This window comes from Pleurodeles waltl, chromosome 5 (genome assembly GCF_031143425.1).
Source record: "Pleurodeles waltl isolate 20211129_DDA chromosome 5, aPleWal1.hap1.20221129, whole genome shotgun sequence".
Classification (NCBI taxonomy): domain Eukaryota; kingdom Metazoa; phylum Chordata; class Amphibia; order Caudata; family Salamandridae; genus Pleurodeles; species Pleurodeles waltl.
Window position 1 is genome coordinate 15,341,876 of NC_090444.1, and position 27,026 is coordinate 15,368,901.

Here is a 27,026-nt window from a genome sequence, read left to right on the forward strand (position 1 = left end):
CAGTACTATATGTACCTCACAGGCACACAGTGTTAGAGGGAGCTGTTTGCCTCTCATGGTCAAGTAATATGTACCTTACAGGCACAGTGAGCTGTTCGTAGCTCATTGTAACATGCATTGTAAAGGGACAGGATGTGAGGTTAGAGTAGCATTCACCTTACAGGCACAGAGCGGTAGATGGAACACTGCGTCTCTCAGAGCTTAGTAACCTGCATCGTACAGGTATAAGGCGTGGGATCAACTTCAATGTCTCAGAGCTCATAGGATCATGAATCTTACAGGCACACACAGTGCAAGGGGGGTGTGCCTCTCAGAGCACAGTAACATGCATTTTACAGGCATAGTATTAGCAGGAGCTCTTTGCCTCTCTGACCCAGTAACATGGATCTTACTGGCAGGGTTTGTGAGAAGGAGCCCTTCAGAGCTCATAGTAACATGCATAGGGACAGCACTGGGAAGCTGTTTCTCTGAGCTCATGGTGAGAGGCAGCTTTTCACCTTGGGGCAGAGGAATAGGAATCTTATGTGCAGTGTTGGCCCGAGCACATTTGCCCCTCTATTAGGTGAGTGTGAAAGAGAGCTCTGCTGCTCAGAGCCCAGCAGCATGCATGTTACTGGCAATGTTTGTGAGAAGGAGCCCACTGCCCCTCGGAGATCGCAGCTACAGTGTGTAAGACTAATCCACCTGCCTCTCACAGCTCCTTGTATTTAAAAAAACATCATCAGAGATCATTATATCATGTATCTTACAGGCTCAGTATGTGAAAGGCAGACCACTGCCTCTCGGAGCACATAATGACATTCATGTAACAAGGACAGACTAGGAGAGGGAGCCCCCTGTCTCTCAGAGCACGTAATGACATTCCCCTAACAAGGACAAGGGAGTAGAGGGAGCCCCCTGCCTCTCAGAGCACACACTGACATTTATCTAACAAGGATAGAGGAGGAGAGGGAGCCCCCTGCCTCTCAGAGCACACACTGACATTTATCTAACAAGGACAGAGGAGAGGGAGCCCCCTGCCTCTCAGAGCACACACTGACATTTATCTAACAAGGACAGGGGAGGAGAGGGAGCCCCCTGCCTCTCAGAGAACACACTGACATTCATCTAACAAGGACAGAGGATGAGAGGGAGCCCCCTGCCTCTCAGAGAACACACTGACATTCATCTAACAAGGACAGAGGATGAGAGGGAGCCCCCTGCCTCTCAGAGCACACACTGACATTTATCTAACAAGGACAGGGTAGGAGAGGGAGCCCCCTGTCTCTCAGAGCACGTAATGACATTCCTCTAACAAGGGCAAGGGAGGTGAGGGAGCCCCCTGCCTCTCAGAGCACACACTGACATTCATCTAACAAGGACAGAGGAGGAGAGGGAGCCCCCTGTCTCTCAGAGCACGTAATGACATTCCTCTAACAAGGACAGGGTAGGAGAGAGAGCCCCCTGCCTCTCAGAGCACGTATAGACATTCATCTTACAAGGACAGAGGAGGAGAGGGAGCCCCCTGCCTCTCAGAGCACACACTGACATTTATCTAACAAGGACAGAGGAGGAGAGGGAGCCCCCTGCCTCTCAGAGAACACACTGACATTCATCTAACAAGGACAGGGTAGGAGAGGGCGCCCCCTGCCTCTCAGAGCACGTAATGACATGCATCAAACAAGGACAGGGGAGGAGAGGGAGCCCCCTGTCTCTCAGAGCACGTAATGACATTCGTCTAACAAGGACAAGGGAGGAGAGGGAGCCCCCTGACTCTCAGAGAACACACTGACATTCACCTAACAAGGACAGGGGAGGAGAGGGAGCCCCCTGACTCTCCGAGCATGTAATGACATTCCTCTAACAAGGACAGAGGAGGTGAGGTGAGGGAGCCCTCTGACTCTCAGAGAACACACTGACATTCACCTAACAAGGACAGGGTAGGAGAGGACGCCCCCTGACTCTCAGAGAACACACTGACATTCATCTAACAAGGACAGGGTAGGAGAGGGCGCCCCCTGCCTCTCAGAGCACGTAATGACATGCATCAAACAAGTACAGGGGAGGGGAGGGAGCCCCCTGCCTCTCAAAGCACGTAATAACATGCATCAAACAAGGACAGGGGAGGAGAGGGAGCCCCCTGCCTCTCAAAGCACGTAATAACATGCATCAAACAAGGACAGAGGAGGAGAGGGAGCCCCCTGCCTCTCAGAGCACGTAATGACATTCCTCTAACAAGGACAGAGGAGGAGAGGGAGCTCCCTGCCTCTCAGAGCACGTAATGACATTCCTCTAAGAAGGACAGAGGAGGTGAGGGAGCCCCCCTGCCTCTCAGAGCACGTAATGACATTCCTCTAAGAAGGACAGAGGAGGTGAGGGAGCCCCCCTGCCTCTCAGAGCACATATAGACATTTATCTAACAAGGACAGAGGAGGAGAGGGAGCCCCCTGCCTCTGAGAGCACATATAGACATTTATCTAACAAGGACAGTGGAGGAGAGGGAGCCCCCTGCCTCTCAGAGCACATATAGACATTCATCTAACAAGGACAGAGGAGGTGAGGGAGCCCCCTGCCTCTCAGAGCACGTAATGACATTCCTCTAACAAGGACAGAGGAGGAGAGGGAGCCCCCTGCCTCTCAGAGCACACACTGACATTTATCTAACAAGGACAGAGGAGGAGAGGGAGCCCCCTGCCTCTCAGAGCACATATAGACATTCATCTAACAAGGACAGAGGAGGAGAGGGAGCAGAAACTAACGTGTAACAGGCAGTGTGAGAGGGAACTCTGCTCTGAGAGCTCACATAAAAAGACCCCACTGTCTATGTAAACTCAATTAATTGCACTTTTCAGGCACAAAGTGCACGGGGAAGCTCTCTGCACATAAATCTCAGTAACATGTTTCATACACGCTCCGAGCTGGTTGGAAAGTTCTGCGGCTTAGTAACTTCGATTTTGCAGGTTTTGGGTAAAAGGGTGTTCTCTTTAGTTTCTTTGCAATAAATTAATAATTTCAGTGGTGCATCATGAGAGTGGGCTTCCGACAGGTTCAAATTGTATGTAGATAGGGGTTGTGAAGGTGCAATCTTCAAACATGACAGTATCATATCACAGCGGCTGAGGGGGAGCTCTTTCAGAGGTATGGGGGTGAGAGGGAACCTCTGACACATTACATTATGTGCAAGAGGTGTAGGGGTGAAAGTGATCTGCCAAGTCATTGAGATATGGGATTGGTCGGGACAGTGTACAGTATTTGAGGTCTGGGAGCTCCCAACACAGATGAAGTAATTGAGTTAGAATGAGGGGCGCAGCTCCTTCAAGGACTAGGGCTACTGGGATGAAAGGAAACTTCTGTCAAATTACACACATGATCAGTGAGGTTTGGGGTCGAAAGCTTTCTCCCTGCAGGGATTAAAGTTTCATACATTGAAGTATAGGAGTGGGAGGGGACTTCCGACACATTACACTGTCTGGCCTTTGATGTATACAGACAACTGCGCTCTGCCAGAGGGATAACAACAACAGGTCATTGACGTATGACTCTAAGACAGAGCTCTCAACACAGACTACATTATGAAGCAATTGCAGTTTGAGGGTGAGAACAATCTCCAGAGACTGAGATTACTGTATGAAGTGATTGCATTATGAGGGTAAGAACAATCTCCAGTGATAGAGACTACAGTATGAAGTAATTGCAGTATGAGGGTGAGAGCAATCCCCAGAGACAGAGATTACTGTATGAAGTGATTGCATTATGAGGGTAAGAGCAATCTCCAGTGATAGAGACTACAGTGTGAAGTAATTGCAGTATGAGGGTGAGAGCAATCTCCAGAGACAGAGATTACTGTATGAAGTGATTGCATTATGAGGGTAAGAGCAATCTCCAGTGATAGAGACTACAGTGTGAAGTAATTGCAGTATGAGGGTGAGAGCAATCTCCAGAGACGGAGATTACTGTATGAAGTGATTGCATTATGAGGGTAACAGCAATCTCCAGTCATAGAGACTACAGTGTGAAGTAATTGCAGTATGCGGGTGAGAGCAATCTCCAGAGACAGAGATTACTGTATGAAGTGATTGCATTATGAGGGTAAGAGCAATCTCCAGTCATAGAGACTACAGTGTGAAGTAATTGCAGTATGAGGGTGAGAGCAATCTCCAGAGACAGAGATTACTGTATGAAGTGATTGCATTATGAGGGTAAAAGCAATCTCCAGTGATAGAGACTACAGTATGAAGTAATTGCAGTATGAGGGTGAGAGCAATCCCCAGAGACAGAGATTACTGTATGACGTGATTGCATTATGAGGGTAAGAGCAATCTCCAGTGATAGAGACTACAGTATGAAGTAATTGCAGTATGAGGGTGAGAGCAATTCCCAGAGACAGAGATTACTGTATGAAGTGATTGCATTATGAGGGTAAGAGCAATCACCAGTGATAGAGACTACAGTATGAAGTAATTGCAGTATGAGGGTGAGAATAATCACAGTATGAAGTAATTGCAGTATGAGGGTGAGAGCAATCTCTGGAGCTAGAGATCACAGTATGAAGTAATTGCAATATGAGGGTGGGAGCAATCTCTAGAGATAGTGAATACAGTATGAAGTAATTGACATACAGGGGTGAGACACAAACTACAGTAGGAAGTAATTGAGGTATGGGGTGAGAGGAAGTGTCCAACACAAAGTACACCATGACATAATTGAAGAATGAGTTTGAGTTAATTCAGAGATTACAGTATCGAGTACATTGGGTGCATGGTAAGAGGGAACTCATGACAAAGATTACGGTATCCAGTAATTGAGTTTGTGGTGAAATGGACCTCCTGCCAAGTTACAGTGTGAAGTAATTGAGATGTGGGGTGAAAGGGATCTTATTAATAAATTGCAGTATAAAATAAGTGAGATACGGGTTGAGAGGAAACTTCTATGGGGCAAGGGAGTCTGACAAAGATAACATTAAGTTGTTATTGAGTTATGTGATGAGAGGGAGTTTATTCAGAGATTACAGTACCAAGTACTGGAGATATCGGGGAAGGATACATTGCAACAGTGGTTCCCAATGTTTTGACTTCTGTGGACCCCCATATTATCATTACTGAATCGCAGGGACCCCCACTGAATTATTATTGAAAATCCGGGGATCCCCCCACTGAATCTTTACTGAAAACTGGGGACCTAATCTGTAAATATTATTTGATTTTCTAAGTAGTCGCGAACCCCCAGGGGTCCCCGGACCACAGGTTGGGAACCACTGCATTACAACATCTGCCATTAATGTATGTGGAAAATGGCCATTTATGGCATCATGCAATTGAGGGATGAGATGAGATGGAACGCCAGATTGCACTATAAAATCATTGATGTATGGGGTCGGAGGGCGCTCCCAACATAGTTTACAGTATGAAGTAATTAAGGTGTAAAGTTGAGAAGGAGCTTCTTAACTTGACAGATCACAGTACAAAGTAATTAAGGTACTGAGTAGGAGGAAGCTCCAGACACACATTAGAGTTTTCAGGCACGCATCTCCGGGTAGGTGTAACGGCTGGACGACAGGAAGATATGAATGCATTCTCCGTTTGTCTGAGGGCTACGCGTCCCTAAGATGCCTGATTTCCACCTGGGATGGGCGACCTATTGGGTGTCTGACCTTGACGACTAACCGACGTACAGTAAGTGACTTTTCAGCACACACTGCACCCTCTTCTGTAGGAGAAGTGACAAATCTTGGTCCTGATCAAGCGCATGAGCGCGAAACATGTCGACCCCTTAGTGTAAGGTTAGAGTACTTCTCTTCCTTCCCTGTATGTAGGAGTGACGGTGGTCATCATTTCCTCTGAACACTCCTTTACTGATTTTAATCTTGGGCTGTCAACCACCTTGAGTTATTAAATTTAGTTTTTGGATGTGCAGAGACAATTTTAATCCCACATTGCACTCTCCTTCTCTTTTGTCAGCACGTACTGCAGATACCTATGGATCTGTGCGACCATTTTTCGGTATAGAGCCACCAGTATCTGTGTGGTGACCCGTCAGATATTGCAGTGCCGGTCTGACGAGGAGTAAGCCCAATGATGATGCCTAGCGTCTTCACTGACCCATGAGGGCACTCCTATCATTTTACCGATAACCGGCGTCCTATCTGGATTTATCCTTTTGGAACAGTGAACTCTTTGTTTTGATTACACATTAGAGTATGAAATAATTTAGGTATGGGATGGAAACTGAGGTTATTCAGAGACAAATACAATATGAAGCACATTAGGTGCGGGATGAAGAAACCCCTGACCTCAGAATAAAGAAATAGAAGTACAAGGGTGAGAGGGAGTTCATTCAGAGACTGTACACTGTGAAGTACATGAGGTGTGGGATGAAGAAGGCCCTGGCACATAATATAGAATGGAGTAATAGAGGTACGAGGGTGAGGGGGAGTTCATTCAGAGACTGTACACTATGAAGCACGAGTTGCGGGATGAAGGCGGCCCTGGCACAGATTACAGAATGAAGTAATAGAAGTACAAGGGTGACAGGGAGCTCATTCAGAGACTACACTATGAAGTACGTGAGGTGCCGGATGAAGAAGCCCCAGACACAGATTACAGAATGAAGTAATAGAAGTACGAGGGTGAGAGGGAGTTCATTTATAGACTATGCTATTATGCATTGAGTTACGGGATGAAGAAGCCCCGACACAGATTACACAAGGAAGGAATAGAGGTACAAGGGTGAGAATGTGCTCATTCAGAGACTACGCTATGAACTACATGAGGTGCGGGATGAAGGCGGCCCTGGCACAGATTACACAAAGAAGGAATAGAAGTACAAGGGTGAGAATGTGGTAATTCAGAGACTACACTATGAAGCACATGAGGTGCGGGATGAAGAAGCCCTGACACAGATTACATAATGAAGTAATAGAAGTACGAGAGTGAGGGGGAGTTCATTCAGAGACTACACTATGAAGTACATGAGGTGCGGAATGAAGAAGGCCCTGGCACAGATTACAGAATGAAGTAATCGAAGTACGAGGGTGAGGGTGAGTTCATTCAGGGACTGTACACTATAAAGCACATGAGTTGCGGGATGAAGGTGGCCCTGGCACAGATTACAGAATGAAGTAATAAAAGTACAAGGGTGAGAGGGAGCTCATTTAGAGACTACACTATGAAGTACGTGAGGTGCCGGATGAAAAAGCCCCTGACACAGATTACACAAGGAAGTAATAGAGGTACGAGGGTGAGAATGTGGTCATTCAGAGACTACACTATGAAGCACATGAGGTGCGGGATGAAGAAGCCCCGACACAGATTACACAAGAAAGGAATAGAGGTACGAGGGTGAGAATGTGATCATTCAGAGACTACACTATGAAGTACGTGAGGTGCTGGATGAAGAAGCCCCCGACACAGATCACAGAATGAAGTAACAGAAGTACGGGGTGAGGGGGAGCTCATTTAGAGACTACACTATGAAGCATGTGAGTTACGGGATGAAGAAGCCCCCGACACAGTTTACAGAATGAAGTAATAGAAGTATGAGGGTGAGGGGGAGTTCATTCAGAGACTGTACACTATAAAGTACATGAGTTGCGGGATGAAGGTGGCCCTGGCACAGATTACAGAATGAAGTAATAGAAGTACGAGGGTGTGAGAAAGTAGCCTCTTTCTAGCCTTGTTACCCCCACTTTTGCCCTGTTTGTGAGTGTATGTCAGGGTGTTTTCACTGTCTCACTGGGATCCTGCTAGCCAGGGCCCAGTGCTCATAGTGAAAACCCTATGTTTTCAGTATGTTTGTTATGTGTCACTGGGACCCTGCTAGTCAGGACCCCAGTGCTCCTAAGGTTGTGGCCTATATGTATGTGTTCCCTGTGTGGTGCCTAACTGTCTCCCTGAGACTCTGCTAACCAGAACCTCAGTGGTTATGCTCTCTCATTTCTTTCAAATTGTCACTAACAGGCTAGTGACCAATTTTACCAATCTACATTGGCTTACTGGAACACCCTTATAATTCCCTAGTATATGGTACTGAGGTACCCAGGGTATTGGGGTTCCAGGAGATCCCTATGGGCTGCAGCATTTCTTTTGCCACCCATAGGGAGCTCTGACAATTCTTACACAGGCCTGCCACTGCAGCCTGAGTGAAATAACGTCCACGTTATTTCACAGCCATTTTACACTGCACTTAAGTAACTTATAAGTCACCTATATGTCTAACCTTTACCTGGTAAAGGTTGGGTGCTAAGTTACTTAGTGTGAGGGCACCCTGGCACTAGCCAAGGTGCCCCCACATTATTCAGGGCCAATTCCCCAGACTTTGTGAGTGCGGGGACACCATTACACGCGTGCACTACATATAGTTCACTACCTATATGTAGCTTCACAATGATAACTCCGAATATGGCCATGTAACATGTCTATGATCATGGAATTGCCCCCTCTATACCATCCTGGCATGGTTGGCACAATCCCATGATCCCAGTGGTCTGTAGCACAGATCCTGGTACTGCCAAACTGCCTTTCCCGGGGTTTCACTGCAGCTGATGCTGCTGCCAACCCCTCAGACAGGCTTCTGCCCTCCTGGGGTCCAGCCAGGCCTGGCCCAGGATGGCAGAACAAAGGACTTCCTCTGAGAGAGGGTGTTACACCCTCTCCCTTTGGAAAATGGTGTGAAGGCAGGGGAGGAGTAGCCTCCCCCAGCCTCTGGAAATGCTTTCATGGGCACACATGGTGCCCATTTCTGCATAAGCCAGTCTACACCGGTTCAGGGACCCCTTAGCCCTGCTCTGGCGCGAAACTGGACAAAGGAAAGGGGAGTGACCACTCCCCTGACCTGTACCTCCCCTGGGAGGTGCCCAGAGCTCCTCCAGTGTGCTCCAGACCTCTGCCATCTTGGAAACAGAGGTGCTGCTGGCACACTGGACTGCTCTGAGTGGCCAGTGCCATCAGGTGACGTCAGAGACTCCTTCTGATAGGCTCCTTCAGGTGTTGCTAGCCTATCCTCTCTCCTAGGTAGCCAAACCCTCTTTTCTGGCTATTTAGGGTCTCTGTCTCTTGGGATTCCTTAGATAACGAATGCAAGAGCTCATCCGAGTTCCTCTGCATCTCTCTCTTCACCTTCTGCCAAGGAATCGACTGCTGACCGCGCTGGAAGCCTGCAAAACTGCAACAAAGTAGCAAAGACGACTACTGCGACCTTGTAACGCTGATCCTGCCGCCTTCTCGACTGTTTTCCTGGTGGTGCATGCTGTGGGGGTAGTCTGCCTCCTCTCTGCACTAGAAGCTCCGAAGAAATCTCCCGTGGGTCGACGGAATCGTCCCCCTGCAACCGCAGGCACCAAAGAACTGCATCACCGGTACCTTGGGTCTCCTCTCTGCACGACGAGCGAGGTCCCTTGAATCCAGCAACTCTGTCCAAGTGACTCCCACAGTCCAGTGACTCTTCAGTCCAAGTTTGGTGGAGGTAAGTCCTTGCCTCCCCACGCCAGACTGCATTGCTGGGAACCGCGACTTTTGCAGCTACTCCGGCCTCCGTGCACTTCCGGCGGAAATCCTTTGTGCACAGTCCAGCCTGGGTCCACGGCACTCTAACCTGCATTGCACGACCTCCTAAGTTGTTCTCCGGCGACGTGGGACTCCTTTGTGCGACTTCGGGTGAGCACTGTTTCACGCATCCTCGTAGTGCCTGTTTCTGGCACTTCTGCGGGTGCTGCCTGCTGCTGAGAGGGCTCCTTGTCTTGCTCGACGCCCCCTCTGTCCCCTGACGCAATTGGCAACATCATGGTCCCTCCTGGGCCACAGCAGCATCCAAAAACACTAACCGCATAATTTGCAGCTAGCAAGGCTTGTTGGCGGTCTTTCGGCGGGAAAACACTTCTGCACGACTCTCCACGGCGTGAGGGATCCGTCCTCCAAAGGGGAAGTCTCTAACCCTTGTTGTTCCTGCAGAAACCTAAGCTTCTACTGTCCAGTAGCAGCTTCTTTGCACCCACAGCTGGCATTTCCTGGGCATCTGCCCATCTCCGACTTGCTTGTGACTTTTAGACTTGGTCCCCTTGTTCCACAGGTACCTTCCACTGGAAATCCATCGTTGTTGCATTGCTGGTTTGTGTCTTTCCTGCAGAATTCCCCTATCACGACTTCTATGTCCTTTGGGGAACTTTAGTGCACTTTGCACTCACTTTTCAGGGTCTTGGGGTGGGCTATTTTTCTAACCCGTACTATTTTCTAATAGTCCCAGCGACCCTCTACAAGGTCACATAGGTTTGGGGTCCATTCTTGGTTCGCATTCCACTTTTGGAGTATATGGTTTGTGTTGCCCCTATCCCTATGTGTCCCCATTGCATCCTATTGTAACTATACATTGTTTGCACTGTTTTCTAATACTATTACTGCATATTTTGGTATTGTGTACATATATCTTGTGTATATTTGCTATCCTCATACTGAGGGTACTGACTGAGATACTTTTGGCATATTGTCATAAAAATAAAGTACCTTTATTTTTAGTATATCTGTGTATTGTGTTTTCTTATGATATTGTGCATATGACACTAGTGGTACTGTAGGAGCTTCACTCGTCTCCTAGTTCAGCCTAAGCTGCTCTGCTAAGCTACCATTTTCTATCAGCCTATGCTGCTAGACACCCTATACACTAATAAGGGATAACTGGGCCTGGTGCAAGGTGTAAGTACCCCTAGGTACTCACTACAAGCCAGTCCAGCCTCCTACATTGGTGGCAGCGGTGGGATAAGTGCTTTGAGACTACTTACCACTCTTGTCATTGTACTTTTCATAAGAGAAAAATATACAAAACAAGTTCAGTGTATGTACACCTAACCAAAAAGTTTTGCATTTCTTTTCTCACTTCTTTTCTAAAGTGCTGAAAAGTACCTCTAAACTTTCTAAAAGTTCTTAAAAAGTTAAAAAAGTTTTTTTCTGTCTTTCTAAAAGTTCTGACAAACTTTTTATCCTTTTTCTATTACTTTAACTCTTTCTAAAATGTCTGGCACAGGCCAAAATGTTGATCTGTCCAAACTTGCATATGACCACCTTAGCTGGAAAGGAGCAAGGAGTCTCTGTGTAGAAAGAGGTTTGAGTGTAGGGAAGAATCCTTCCTTGGAATTATTGCTTAACATGCTTAGAGAACAAGATAAGGCCAAAAGGGCCCCATCTGTTGAAAAAGTAGCTAATGGTTCCCAATCTGATCCAGGGACACCCCTAGGAAAAGATTCAGGAAAGAAACTTCAGAGCCTGCCCATTACTAGACAGTCTAGCATAGTTGGTACTGATGTAGAGTCACACCATACAGATAGTGTTGTCTCACATCATAGCAAGAGCATTCATTCTCACCACAGTAGAAGTGATGTTTCTGTTAACCAAGCTGTTAGGGTGCCTTCTGTAAGGGACAGGTCTCCTTCTGTCCATTCTCATCATACTTCTGTTTCAAGACATGTCCCTCCCACCCACCCTGATGACAGATTGTTAGAAAGGGAGCTCAATAGACTGAGAGTGGAACAAACCAGACTGTAGCTCAAGAAGCAACAGCTGGATTTGGATAGACAGACCTTAGAAGTAGAGAAGGAGAGACAGAAACTGGGTTTAGAAACCCATGGTGGCAGCAGCAGTATTCCCCATAGTCATCCTGCAAAAGTGCATGATTCCAGGAATCTGCACAAGATAGTTCCCCCTTATAAGGAGGGGGATGACATTAACAAGTGGTTTGCTGCACTTGAGAGGGCCTGTGTTGTACAGGATGTCCCTCAAAGGCAGTGGGCTGCTATCCTATGGCTATCATTTAGTGGAAAATGTAGGGATAGGCTCCTTACTGTGAAAGAAAGTGAAGCCAATGATTACAAAGTTCTTAAGAATGCACTCCTGGATGGTTATGGCTTAACCACTGAACAATACAGGATAAAGTTTAGAGAGACCAAAAAGGAGTCTTCACAAGACTGGGTTGATTTCATTGACCATTCAGTGAAGGCCTTGGAGGGGTGTTTACATGGCAGTAAAGTTACTGATTATGACAGCCTGTATAACTTGATCCTGAGAGAGCATATTCTTAATAATTGTGTGTCTGATTTGTTGCACCAGTACTTGGTGGACTCTGATCTGACCACTCCCCAAGAATTGGGAAAGAAGGCAGACAAATGGGTAAGAACAAGGGTGAACTGAAAAGTTCATACAGGGGGTGACAAAGAGAACAATAAGAAGAAAGATGGTAAAAAATCTCAAGATAAGCATGGGGATAAGGGTAAAACCAAAGATCCCACTTCAAATCTTAAACACTCTTCAGGGGGTGGGGATAAAACTAATTCTTCCTCTTCTTCTCAACCTACACAATTTAAAAAGCCGTGGTGCTTTGTGTGTAAAAACAGAGGCCATAGGCCAGGGGATAAGTCCTGTCCAGGTAAACCCCCTGAGCCTACCACCACTAATACATCAAGCTCTAGTGCCCCTAGCAGTAGTGGTACTAGTGGTGGGACTGCTGGCAACAGTCAAGTTAAGGGTGTAGTTGGGTTCACTTATGGGTCCATAGTAGAAACTGGGGTAGTCAGTCCCAAGACAGTTTCTGTCACACCTAGTGGCATTGGCCTTGCCACACTGGCTGCTTGTCCCCTTACAGTGGATAAGTACAGGCAGACAGTTTCAATAAATGGTGTTGAGGCCTTGGCCTACAGGGACACAGGTGCCAGTATCACTTTGGTGACTGAAAACCTAGTGCATCCTGAACAACACATCATTGGACAACAGTATAAGATTATTGATGTCCATAACTCCACTAAGTTTCTTCCCTTAGCTATCATTCAGTTTAGTTGGGGTGGAGTTACTGGCCCTAAGCAGGTGGTGGTATCACCTAGCTTACCTGTAGACTGTCTCTTAGGTAATGACCTAGAGGCCTCAGGTTGGGCTGAGGTAGAGTTTTATGTCCATGCAGCCATGCTGGGCATCCCTGAGGAATTGTTCCCTCTCATTTCTACTGAAATGAAAAAGCAAAGAAGAGAAGGCCTGAAAACTCAGGATCCCTCTCCATCAACAGGTAAAAAGGGTATCACAGTATCCCCTAACCACCCTACCATTCAGGATAACATTCCTGTGGTGGGAGAAACCTCTCCTGGGGTGGCACCTGTTACAAGGGAATCATCAGTTGGCAAAACTGTACTCCCTGAGGTGAAAGTACCTCTCTGTGGGATAACTAACATTGGTGAGAAAAAGAGCACCATTTTAGTTAACATGGAGCATCCCTCCTACCCTCCCAGAGAAACTTTAGTGCAGAAACCCTGCACTGCCTCACAACACTTAGGACAGCATCCCTGCCCTAGTGTGGAGCTCATAGGATAGCATCCCTGCCCTGCTCCAACTCAAGAGAAACAGCATCCCTGTTCTCTCTTCCAGCCATATGGACAACGTTTTTGCCCAGCTATGGCTTTTCTGAGACAGCATCCCTGTCTGGCATTTCCATCACTACAAATAGGTTCAGTGGACAATTCCCACTGCTCTAAACTAAAACTTGCTGATAGAAACTCTAAAAATACATCTTCACATTGTTGCTTAGCTAAAAAACTTCAAACAGGGTGGTTTACATCCCCACAGGGAAGTAGCCATATAGTGGATGATAAAGGGAGTAACCAGTCTATTGCAGAGCTACTCTCTACTTATCACCACTTAGACAATAAAGTCTCAACTGGCCAAGGTTAGCCTTATTGTCCTTCGTTTGGGGGGGGGGGGTTGTGTGAGAAAGTAGCCTCTTTCTAGCCTTGTTACCCCCACTTTTGGCCTGTTTGTGAGTGTATGTCAGGGTGTTTTCACTGTCTCACCGGGATCCTGCTAGCCAGGGCCCAGTGCTCATAGTGAAAACCCTATGTTTTCAGTATGTTTGTTATGTGTCACTGGGACCCTGCTAGTCAGGACCCCAGTGCTCATAAGGTTGTGGCCTATATGTATGTGTTCCCTGTGTGGTGCCTAACTGTCTCACTGAGGCTCTGCTAACCAGAACCTCAGTGGTTATGCTCTCTCATTTCTTTCAAATTGTCACTAACAGGCTAGTGACCAATTTTACCAATCTACATTGGCTTACTGGAACACCCTTATAATTCCCTAGTATATGGTACTGAGGTACCCAGGGTATTGGGGTTCGAGGAGATCCCTATGGGCTGCAGCATTTCTTTTGCCACCCATAGGGAGCTCTGACAATTCTTACACAGGCCTGCCACTGCAGCCTGAGTGAAATAACGTCCACGTTATTTCACAGCCATTTTACACTGCACTTAAGTAACTTATAAGTCACCCAAATGTCTAACCTTTACCTAGTAAAGGTTGGGTGCTAAGTTACTTAGTGTGAGGGCACCCTGGCACTAGCCAAGGTGCCCCCACATTGTTCAGGGCCAATTCCCCGGACTTTGTGAGTGCGGGGACACCATTACACGCGTGCACTACATATAGGTCACTACCTATATGTAGCTTCAGAATGGTAACTCCGAATATGGCCATGTAACATGGCTATGATCATGGAATTGCCCCCTCTATACCATCCTGGCATGGTTGGCACAATCCCATGATCCCAGTGGTCTGTAGCACAGACCCTGGTACTGCCAAACTGCCTTTCCCGGGGTTTCACTGCAGCTGCTGCTGCTGCCAACCCCTCAGACAGGCTTCTGCCCTCCTGGGGTCCAGCCAGGCCTGGCCCAGGATGGCAGAACAAAGGACTTCCTCTGAGAGAGGGTGTTACACCCTCTCCCTTTGGAAAATGGTGTGAAGGCAGGGGAGGAGTAGTCTCCCCCAGCCTCTGGAAATGCTTTCATGGGCACACATGGTGCCCATTTCTGCATAAGCCAGTCTACACCGGTTCAGGGACCCCTTAGCCCTGCTCTGGCGCGAAACTGGACAAAGGAAAGGGGAGTGACCACTCCCCTGACCTGTACCTCCCCTGGGAGGTGCCCAGAGCTCCTCCAGTGTGCTCCAGACCTCTGCCATCTTGGAAACAGAGGTGCTGCTGGCACACTGGACTGCTCTGAGTGGCCAGTGCCATCAGGTGACGTCAGAGACTCCTTCTGATAGGCTCCTTCAGGTGTTGCTAGCCTATCCTCTCTCCTAGGTAGCCAAACCCTCTTTTCTGGCTATTTAGGGTCTCTGTCTCTTGGGATTCCTTAGATAATGAATGCAAGAGCTCATCCGAGTTCCTCTGCATCTCTCTCTTCACCTTCTGCCAAGGAATCGACTGCTGACCGCGCTGGAAGCCTGCAAAACTGCAACAAAGTAGCAAAGACGACTACTGCGACCTTGTAACGCTGATCCTGCCGCCTTCTCGACTGTTTTCCTGGTGGTGCATGCTGTGAGGGTAGTCTGCCTCCTCTCTGCACTAGAAGCTCCGAAGAAATCTCCAGTGGGTCGACGGAATCGTCCCCCTGCAACCGCAGGCACCAAAGAACTGCATCACCGGTACCTTGGGTCTCCTCTCTGCACGACGAGCGAGGTCCCTTGAATCCAGCAAATCTGTCCAAGTGACTCCCACAGTCCAGTGACTCTTCAGTCCAAGTTTGGTGGAGGTAAGTCCTTGCCTCCCCACGCCAGACTGCATTGCTGGGAACCGCGACTTTTGCAGCTACTCCGGCCTCCGTGCACTTCCGGCGGAAATCCTTTGTGCACAGTCCAGCCTGGGTCCACGGCACTCTAACCTGCATTGCACGACCTCCTAAGTTGTTCTCCGGCGACGTGGGACTCCTTTGTGCGACTTCGGGTGAGCACCGTTTCACGTATCCTCGTAGTGCCTGTTTCTGGCACTTCTGCGGGTGCTGCCTGCTGCTGAGAGGGCTCCTTGTCTTGCTCGACGCCCCCTCTGTCCCCTGACGCAATTGGCGAAATCCTGGTCCCTCCTGGGCCACAGCAGCATCCAAAAACACTAACCGCACGATTTGCAGCTAGCAAAGCTTGTTGGCGGTCTTTCGGCGGGAAAACACTTCTGCACGACTCTCCACGGCGTGAGGGATCCGTCCTCCAAAGGGGAAGTCTCTAGCCCTTGTCGTTCCTGCAGAAACCTAAGCTTCTACTGTCCAGTAGCAGCTTCTTTGCACCCACAGCTGGCATTTCCTGGGCATCTGCCCATCTCCAACTTGCTTGTGACTTTTGGACTTGGTCCCCTTGTTCCACAGGTACCCTCGACTGGAAATCCATCGTTGTTGCATTGCTGGTTTGTGTCTTTCCTGCAGAATTCCCCTATCACGACTTCTATGTCCTTTGGGGAACTTTAGTGCACTTTGCACTCACTTTTCAGGGTCTTGGGGTGGGCTATTTTTCTAACCCGTACTATTTTCTAATAGTCCCAGCGACCCTCTACAAGGTCACATAGGTTTGGGGTCCATTATTGGTTCGCATTCCACTTTTGGAGTATATGGTTTGTGTTGCCCCTATCCCTATGTGTCCCCATTGCATCCTATTGTAACTATACATTGTTTGCACTGTTTTCTAATACTATTACTGCATATTTTGGTATTGTGTACATATATCTTGTGTATATTTGCTATCCTCATACTGAGGGTACTCACTGAGATACTTTTGGCATATTGTCATAAAAATAAAGTACCTTTATTTTTAGTATATCTGTGTATTGTGTTTTCTTATGATATTGTGCATATGACACTAGTGGTACTGTAGGAGCTTCACTCGTCTCCTAGTTCAGCCTAAGCTGCTCTGCTAAGCTACCATTTTCTATCAGACTATGCTGCTAGACACCCTATACACTAATAAGGGATAACTGGGCCTGGTGCAAGGTGTAAGTACCCCTAGGTACTCACTACAAGCCAGTCCAGCCTCCTACACGAGGGTGAGATAGACCTCATTTAGAGACTATACACTATGAAGCACATGAGGTGCGGGATGAAGAAGGCCCGGACCACAGAGTACAGAATGAAGTAATAGAAGTACGAGGGTGAGAGGGAGCTCATTCAGAGACGACACTATGAAGTACGTGAGGTGTGGGATGAAGAAGCCCCTGACACAGATTACACAAGGAAGGAATAGAGGTATGAGGGTGAGAAAATGGTCATTTAGAGACTACACTATGAAGCATGTGAGTTACGGGATGAAGAAGCTCCCGACACAGATTACAGAATGAAGTAACAGAGGTACGAGGGTGAGAATGTGGACATTCAGAGACTACACTATGAAGGACGTGAGGTGCAGGGGGCGAGAGCTCCTGACGTTACTGTATGAAGTAATAGAGGCATCTGGTAAAATTATCTCATTTATAGATAACAGTTTCAAATAAGTGAGAAATGGGAGGAGAGGAGACATATGACATATTATACTATGAGGTATGGGGTCAGGGAGTCTCCGTCACAGATTACATTACGGTGTAATTGAGTTACGGGATAAGCGGGATCTTATTCAGAGATTACACCATCAGTAGCTGCATGTTCAGAGATTACAGTATCAGGTACTAGAGAAATGGTAGTGAAAGGACACATTACAACATCTGCCAATAACGTATGTGGACAGCAGCGATCTCCACACAGTGCTTGCAGTATCATGCTATTGAGGGGTGAATCGAGAGGGAGCTTCCGACACAGATTACACTATGAAGACGTTCAAGTATGAGGTGCGTGGGGACTCCTGGTGCAGATTACAGTGAGAAGTAATTGAGGTTTGCGGGTGGAAGGGTTCTTAGAGATTACAGTATTACATCTGTGAGTTATGGATTGACAGTAAACTCTGGATACAGATTACACCATAAAGTAGTGCTCTCTGAAGTAATTGAGGTGTGGAGTGACCGGGAGCTTGAAGTGATTGAGATATGGATTGTGGTAGACGTCCTGACACATTTTACAACGTGAAGTAATAGAAGAATGAGGTGGGAGGAAGATCCTTCTGAGATTACACTATCAAGTACTTGATAGCAAGGTCCCAACAAAGATTACAGTAATTCAAGTATGGGGTGAGAGGGAACTCCCAAGACAAGTATCACGGTGAGGTGGAGTTAATTTAGAGCTTACACTGCCGAGGAATGATAGGTAGCTTCTGACAGTTTACAGTGTGAAGTAATTGAGGTTGTAGACCTATTGACTTTGCCAGTGCTTGTTTCTGTACTTTTTGTGGTTGAGTTGCACCTTGTTTGTTGCACTAGCTAGTGCAGTTTGTGTTGTGGCTAGCAGCAATGCAAGTGCAAGCCATTTGACCTCACCATGCACCCATGCTAATGGCTAATGTTGGCAGTTAAATCCATGGTGCTTATTGTAGGCTGGTGGTCTAGTGATGTAGACAACTCCTGAATTAAACCAGTTTGAGGTCGATAGTTCATTAACGGTAACTAGAATCTTTTTTTCTCCCAGCAAATAGGGGAGCAGAGGCAGAAGCAGAGGATATGAAGACCGCTGACGAACTAATATTGAATAAGCTGCAGACAGAACAGGATCCTCATGGATATGAGCACAACAGTGATCCTGGAGATGGAGCCCATGCAGGCACCTCTGAGCAGTCATCCCCTCTCACTGACAACGGCTCTGCAATAAAACTGTTTAATGCTGAGACAGAGCAGTTGCAAGATAACCCAGTGGACTGGTCAGCATACGTAGACCTCTTTCCTTCAAAGGCACCAGTTGGAAGAGAACAGGGGGTTTATGGAGCAGAATCCCTGTACAAGTGCCTGGAGTGCGAGAAAACATTTAGCAAGAATTCAAATCTTCTGCGTCACCAGCGAATCCACACAGGGGAGAGACCCTATGAGTGCAGCGAGTGCGACAGGAACTTCCTGCACAAGTCCTCCCTAATCCAGCACGTCCGGATTCACACGGGCGAGAGACCATATAAGTGCACCCAGTGCGAGAAGAGCTTCCGGCTGAGTTCCACTCTTGTGTATCATCTGACCACGCACTGGGAGGAGAAGCTGTTTAAATGCACCGAATGCGAGAAGAGTTTCACGCTGAAATCTACGTTGGTTAACCACTTGAGGGTGCACTCGGGGGAGCGCCCCTTCAAGTGCACTGAATGTGAGAAGTGCTTCATTAACTACAGGAACTTACAGAAGCACCAGCGTACACACACTGGAGAGCGGCCATACACTTGCCCCATCTGCCCAAAGAGCTTCAGCAATGTCTCCAACCAACGCAGACACCAGAAGACGCACACAGGTGAAAAGCCTTTCCGGTGCCCTCAGTGCGCCAAGTTCTTCAGTCAGAGGTCCAGTCTTATCAAGCATCAGCAGATGCACAGGTGCGACACACAGCAGAAGTATAACTGCACTGATTGTGAGAAGACTTTTACCAACAACTCCTCACTGCTTCAACACATACGAACACACACGGGTGAGCGCCCCTTCAAGTGCACGGTATGTGACAAGACCTTCGGACACAAATCCTCCCTAACCCAGCACCAAAGAATTCACACAGGAGAGAAACCATACCAGTGCACCATGTGTGAGAAATCCTTCCGGATCAGCTCCACCCTTCTCAGACACAGCCGTAAACACACCGGAGAGAAACCCGACAAGTGATACAATGCGAGCAGTGTTTCAACCACTGGGAGTTACTGCTTGTACATCTGGCAAGACACAACACCTAGGAATGCCATGTGTCTCGCCACGAACGGTAGACACAGACTAAAATGCACGCTATGATTCTGCTATCCTAAGACGAGGTCCTCTTGTATGTGAAGGTCTCCCCTTCAGACCTGGAAGAAGCCTTGCACATGTTATACTAGATGCTGCCTACGTACAGAACTACTGCCCAGATGTTAAGAGGCTTAGTGAGGGGACGCTCTGGCCACTGCTACTGAGTTTAAGTTGTGCTTGGTCTTGACTTAGTACCTCTCTCAATATAAAGAAAGAGATTGCCTGCTTCATTACCCGTTTGAAAGTAGGCATTTGAATAAGGAATAAGTGGACCATAGGAATTACCTGTCTCTAGGTGCTATCTGTGAGGCAGTCTGCCGCCTCTTTCTTTTTATACCTTGCCTTTTCCACAAGCACTTGACTTTGTTCACTGCAGCAGTGAGTCAATATTTGCTGAACATCGCTGCATGCACTGTTGCAAGAGGCTGTGCTTGTAGAAGTTTTAGAATCATCAGGTCGAGGAGAGTGGTACTCCGCAACAGTCAGTCTCCCTGCTAACAAAACATTACTCTCAAGGATGGATGTAGAACATAGAGTGGGTTCCTATCTACCACCAAGGACCCCACCATTCCGAAGTAATGCCTCGCCCGCTTTATGTGGTATGCTTCACCATCGGGGATGCTTCAAGGCCCTTTGTGCATATTTTCTGAATAAGGTTGGAGCTCCGTTATCCCTTAGGAGCCCAAAATTATATTTAGGGATCTGCATCACCTGTGCTAAAACTGTTTGTAAAGGGTACCCATCCCCCTTGAATTTATTAGTGGATTTTTATGACAGGATTAAAAACATAAAAAGATGGATGGCCACCAGGTATTAATCACCCTACCATCCATAGCATTGTGTCAACATGTTTCGCTGCTATTAAATTGAAGGCATTCTTCAGGACATCAAGATCCCTACTCAGTCTGTGGTATCGGTCTGCACAAAAGTTATGTAACACAAAAATAAATATAAATACCTTGCAGTTTTATCAACACAGGTGACTAATTCTGCTTGGAAATCGTAACTATAAAACAATGTCAATGGAGATTATGGGAACACCACATAGAATTCATTGCGCAGTATGCATAGTTATTATGTTAGTAGAAATCATAAATAGTGGATTGCTGCACACAAAGGTGAGGCACACAGTGGGGTCGACAACTCTCACAGTCTGGGAACCTCTTCTTTCCCTTTTCTCAGTCTTTTTTCAAGGTGCTTCTAACTAGGAGGGTAGACACAGCAGCGTTGTCTTGTAGTCAAACACTATATAGAAAACACCTGATGGAAAACGTTTTTTATGCAGTGATTACTCTCATTCACCAGAAGTAACCCAGTAGACTGAGGAAATCAGAAACATTATCTAACCATGTAAACATTTAAAAACCAGGTAATAACTTTGGGTCAGAGTACAACATCCATTTATCATTAATCTCCCCAGGCTTAACAAGCTAGAAAAGGAAACTCCACAACACAACATGCTATGAACAGATTCTTGTAGCATAAGGAACATTTTCCATGCATAGACTGTAAAGCAGTTCTCCCCTAAGCAGTGGCTAGCCCGGGATGTTGCAGAGGACTGGACAAGGGTACATGGTACAGCGTGGCCAATGTTGGCTAGTTGGGGTGCTGAGACATCCACACAGTAATGCTTGGTGAAAGTGTGTGAAGTAGACCAAGTACCTGCCTTGTATTCGTTAGCCATAAGGATGTTACATAAGAAAGCTATAGAGGTCCACTTTTTATGGGTAGGGTGGGGTCTGGGAGGGACAGGCAAAGGTCTTTTGGCTTTGGCGTAACACATCTTTATGCATTTCACTAACCACTATGCTATTCTCGCTATAGAGAGCCCTTGTGTGGTTTGGAAAAAGACAAAAAGAGTTGTTTTGTCTTACAGAAGGGTTTTGTTCTGTCAATTTAATATATGAGGGCTCTTTTGACAACTAGTGTGAAGAGCACGATCTACCACTTGCTCTAGTTGTTGAAAGAAGACTGGGAGTTTGATAGTCTGATTGAGATGGAAAGAAGAGACTGCCTTAGGGAGAAAATTTGGGTTTGCTCTTTGTGCTGCTCTGTTGGTGTGGACTTGGAGGAAAGGTTCTTGCAGGGTAAGAGCCTGAAGCTCACACGCATACCTGAGGGAGGTGATGGCCAGTAGGAAGGCTACCTTCCAGGAAAGGAACTTCAAAGGGCATGAGTGAAGTGGTTCAAAAGGAGGACCCATGACTCTTAAGTCCTTCCATAAAGTACTTAATTAATGGAATTCTGAAAAGCAAAGTATGTTCCCTGTTCTGAAGATAAGCAGCAGCTGTGGCTAAATGAGTTCTAATGGAAGTATAAGTGAGGTCTGATTTCTTATGAGAAGCAGATAGGTGTCTTGATTACTGCTTTGAGAGGGTGGATGTGCTTGGGTTTACAATAGTGCACACACCGCATCTATTTGGCTGCATAGCAGCCTTTTGTTATAGGCCTGCGGGCCCCCTTAAATATGGTCATGCACTCTGAAAGTAGGTTGAGGTAGCAAATTCTAAGATCTCAAAAGCCAAATCTCATGATTTAGCTACTGATGGTTCGGGTGTGTCAGCGTACTTTGGCTCTATGTGAGAAGGTCCGGCCAGTTGGGAAGCTTCTTGTGAGGCACTAGGGACAAGACGAGTAGGGCGGTGAACCAGGGCTGTCTGGCCTAGGTGGGAGCCACCAGCATTGGAGTGGGGAATGGTTGCTGAAGCCTCCAAACCATGAAAGGAAGAACTGGGAGAGGTGGAAAAGCGAAGGCAAATATCCCTGACCAACACATCCATAGTGCATTGCTCATGGACTGTGGGTACATGAAGGCGAAGTGACAGAGGAATTGCTTAAGTGCTAGCTGAATGCCCAGCAACTCCAGCTATTTGATGTGGACAACTTGTTGATTGGGTGATGGTCAAATCCTGCAAGTGCATCCCCTACCTGGTGAGGGAAGAATCTGTTCTAATGGTTACTTGCAGAACTGGGTGGAGAAAAGGCCAGCCTTGTAACAGATTGTTGCTGTTCCACCACTGGAGACAGCAACAGGTGCAGTCCCAGATCAACCCTAGATCTTTCCAGTGACCCCCCTCCTCCCTTGTGACCACTGCACAGCCAGGCACTCTTGCAACAGATGCATATGTAACCTGGCATGGTGAACTATGGCAATACAACAGGCCATCATGCCGAGGAGGCAAATGAGCGTCCTGACGGTTACTTGGCATTCCAGCTGAAATAAGGGGAGCAACAAAAGGAAGGTTTGAACCCGTGCTAGGCTGGAATAGGCATTCCTGGTGGCAGAATTGCTCCTGAGATGAGCGACAACCATGACAGGGCACTTTGTGAACACTCTGGGGAGGTGGTGACCCTGAAGGGCAGCACTTTGAACTGGTAATGCTGGCCACTTACTGCAAACTGGAAGCACAGCGATGTGCTGGGTGGATTTGAATGGGAAAGTAGGCATCCTTCTGATGGAGGATGGTCATGAGGTCGCCTTGCTGCAGTAGAGAGATGACATCCTGGAGTGTCGTCATGTTGAAGTGCTCTGACAGGATGCATTTTTTGAGGGGCCTGAGGTCAAGTGTGGGCCTTGGAGACCCATCCTTCTTGGGCATGAGAAAGAACAAGAAAGACACCCTTTTTCCACTGTGGCGGAGTGGCATGATTTATATGGCCTCCTTGCAAATGAGTGCCTCTACTTCCTCCTGAAGGAGGCGCTGATGTTCTGGGTAGAGGGCGTGTTTACGGGCAGAAATGTTTGGTGGGGTAGTGGTGAGCTCCAAGCAGTAACCCTGCCTATGATGGAGAAGACACAGTGATCTGAGGTGATTTCTGCCCACCGCAGAAAAATGCCCTGCAAATTTCCCTCAACAGGTGTAGTGTGCTTGGGGAGGGGAGTGTGAGCAGGTTTCTGATTGGTGGGGAGGGGGCACCCTTTGCAACACTGCCCATTCCTTTACCCTTGGAGGTGTGACCCTGTAACCTAAACTGGAATAGCCACGTGAAGAGGTTTGCTGATTCTGCTGCCTGTGAAAGGAGGAAGAGGCTTTGAGACAGGTGGATTTGGTACAGCTCCGGTATTGGGACCTACGAAAGGAACCACAGGTCAGTGATTGAAATGCTCCCATGACCACAGTATCAGTGTCCTTTTTAATTTTTTCGAGCTTCTGGTCAACCTGCGATCCAAAAAGGCGCTGCCCATGGAAGGGCAGGTTGAGCAGATGCTTTGTGCTTAAAATCTGAAATACACAGCCAGGCATGGCGGCGAATCAGGACACTTGAGTTAATGCTGCACACTCCAGGGACAGCAGTGTTGAGGACCCACCTAACAGTGATGTTAGATAATATTTTGCCATATTTAATGAGGTCTTGGCCTCATTTTTTATACTGCTCTTGAGAGATGCTGGAGGAGGTCCTCTATCTCGCCCTAGTGCGCCTGGTCGTATCACGAGTACAGGCCAACAGAATTGGCGATGCATTAATGTGTTGCTGTTTGAGCAGTGATGTGCTTACTTGCAGCATCTATATTTTTGCTTTCTTTGGTAGGTGGCTGTGTGTCACCAGTGCCTTGATCTTTGGCACACTTGCACGCTGTGTGTTCTACCAAGAAATATGGAGGCGGTTGTCCTCTAGTGTATGTGGGGAGGTCTCAGGGAGAGGTTTTATACTTTTTGTCCACCCTTGAAGTGATTACTCTGGTCTTAAACAGCTCTTTGAAGACCTTAGGAGCGGTTTTTAAATCCCATGTAGCATTGGGAGGAATTGTATGGAGCGCCTGATGGAGGATAGCATCACTAGCTGAAAATCTTTATCCGACTGAAGGACCTTGGCCTCTGATTCTGAGTGGGGACTTGCCTCAGCAGGGAAGATTTGAGGCTCAGTGGCCAAAGTCCCTGGCTGAGGTTCGATTTCAACATCCCGGTCCCCGAAGAGATCAAGGGTTTTGTCTCCTTGCTACTGCACCATGTATTGTGAAGCAAGACATCAAGCCCAACAGTAAAGCAGTGTCTTCTTTGATCAGAAGGTGGGGCAGGAGGAACTTGAAGCCTTGTTATTGTCCAGAGAGATACAGAGGTCACACACCTGGTGGAGGTCTGCCAGGGGTTTGTTGCTCGATGCTGAAAACAGTTTTGATTTGGAGTCCTTTCGATCACAGGTGAGATGCTATCTGTGGCAGACACAATGGATCAGGCCCCAGAGGAGCGAGGCCCCGAATGGGGCGTTGAAGATTTCCCAGTTGTTGAAACGGATGGGTAGCGCGACAGCTCCAAATGGCAGGTGACATGACAATTGTTTACCGGATGTTGTAGAAGAACTGAAAAGTGCCAAAGATAATGACCACAAGGGCATTGACTCGGAGTTCGGTGGAAACACGTGCGAACCCTACAGCAGAAAAAATAAGCATTTGCAATGCAATAGGTCTCGCATTTGATTGAGGTAGAGCTATTGGCATTGTAAATGCATAAGCGGAATCTTCTTGCCACATAAATTGGTCAACCCTGCGGTATAATTTGGTCCTCTCTGCCACATAATTGCAGTGACCCTCCATATAAGTAAAGCACTCCCATTAACCTGCTTCCTCTATGAGCTGCAAAAAATGTAAATATTGTCATTTATTTATTTATTTTGTATACTATTTGGTACGAGTGTCCGTGCATTGAACAGAATTAAATACGGCTAGGAGTTATTGATGTGAAGCACAGGCGTGGATGGTGTTTGTTGGTCATTGCTTTAAACTCATGTTTAAGTTTGATAAGGTCACTATTGTCAAAATAAATACTAAGACAATGTCAGCATAAGAGAGACGACTATAAATAAAAACTTGGCGTGGCAGTGAGTGATACAACAAACGAAAAAGGACAACAAAAAACAATTCCTCGCTAAATCACACATTTTTCAAGCACCCCGGTAAACGTGAATAATATTTTATGGTACTAAGTAAAATGTTGAATCTGGCACTGTGTAGGAGCAGGCCTCACGGGCTTCCGTGGATGTAAAACAAGTACGCTTAAAATACACACGTGTGACGTTAAGCATTGTCCGATCTACCGGTATGGTAAAATGCAACGTCAACTCAGCATGTATTTGCACGCCTTCAGCAAGTTCCTCCTATTCAACTCGTCAATGGATAGGGCAGTCACCCCTGAACACTGCATTTAGCCAATAGGGGTATATGGGTAAAGAGTGCAAGCCAAGCTTAAATAGTGCAGATATGCCACAGCATGCACATAAAAAGCTACGCCAGTAACAATGCCAGCGAGATAAAAACAAATGTCAGTTGTTTACTCAAAAAGTTAACACAATCGCCTCCATGAACGACTCTATAGAAAAAGGCATGCTAGAACCTGGTCCCCTTTAAAAACGGGACTTGTGTATGCTGTGATAAATTGTAACTCCCGTTTTGGATGCCAGTCATTGCAAAACAGTATATAAGCAGCGTCTTAAACTTACTAAATTGCTCGAGTTGCAGTTTGAAAACGAGCAATGTTATGCTTAAACTAGAACACTTTCAATGCTGTGCCGGACGTGTGCCATTGAAGAAAACAGACGGCCGCGTCATGATGTAAATTACGTCATCGCGCATGACGTGCGGCGGCCATTTTGAATTAGCGGAATTAATATTGTACCGGTAGCGATTTTCTCTATGCATCGGCACTGTGTAAGAAAATCAATTGTCTTTGCACGAGGGAGGCAGGGGGCAGAAATAGGCGCCCTCATAAAACAGCCTCTAACATTTGTCCTCGGTTTTTAAATGCACAGCACATGTAACCTGAGAAGAACATGATTCATAGCCCTGTTAACAAAAACAGACTGGAGCCACTGGAAACATCCAGCGCTCTGGTCAAATGCTATTAGCCTCAGAAAAAGTAGTCCCCAAGCACATGCTACATTGGCACAAGTGGAAGGGTACAAGTACTAGGGCCATGCTCCAGGGGAGTGTACAACTGTGGAAAAGGTGGGTCAAAGAGCAAGGATTGACCACTAGCAAGCAAGGATTTTTTAAGGACACTGAAACAAACCAGTGAAAAAGCAGAGACCCCACAAAGAAGTATAGTAGAAGTATATACTAAAGTATATACAAGAGGCCTTGAATACTCGACCTAAAACAATCTAACAACGGAGCCAATGGCCAGGCGTATCACCAGCAATCACTGGAGTCACTATACCTTGTGACTCGGAGACTTCCTAGGAGGAAAACAAGTTGCACACTTCCAAGCCCAACCCTAAGTGGTAAGAGAGTATGCATGGTGTTTACAGCTATACATGCCACTAATAACACATTTTAGCTCATCTAAAAAAAGAGCTGTTACATCAAACGATGATCTAGTCTCTTAGGAATTCACCTGCTGTCTACATGCAAACTCCTGAGAGCCTGAGTTGCCTTTTTCTATGAACAGCTCATGCACAGTGATTGGGAAGAGGGCAGCTAGAACTAGACAGACATGCACTTTGAGTTAAGCACTTCA

The 27,026-nt window shown here is 47.0% G+C and overlaps 1 protein-coding gene across 2 annotated transcripts in view; it reads left to right on the plus strand.

The window, feature by feature from the left end:
• The window catches only part of LOC138295280 (zinc finger protein 436-like), a 140,568-nt gene extending 120,021 nt beyond the window's left edge, over window positions 1-20,547 (plus strand). The window contains exon 6 of one of the 2 annotated variants that reach the window (XM_069233477.1): window positions 18,299-20,547. In XM_069233477.1, the coding sequence (XP_069089578.1) occupies window positions 18,299-19,458 (1,160 nt within the window). In that variant the 3' untranslated portion in view covers window positions 19,459-20,547. The remainder of the gene's footprint in view (window positions 1-18,298) is intronic. The other variant, XM_069233476.1, reaches the window with a different exon arrangement.
• Window positions 20,548-27,026: the final 6,479 nt, after the last annotated feature.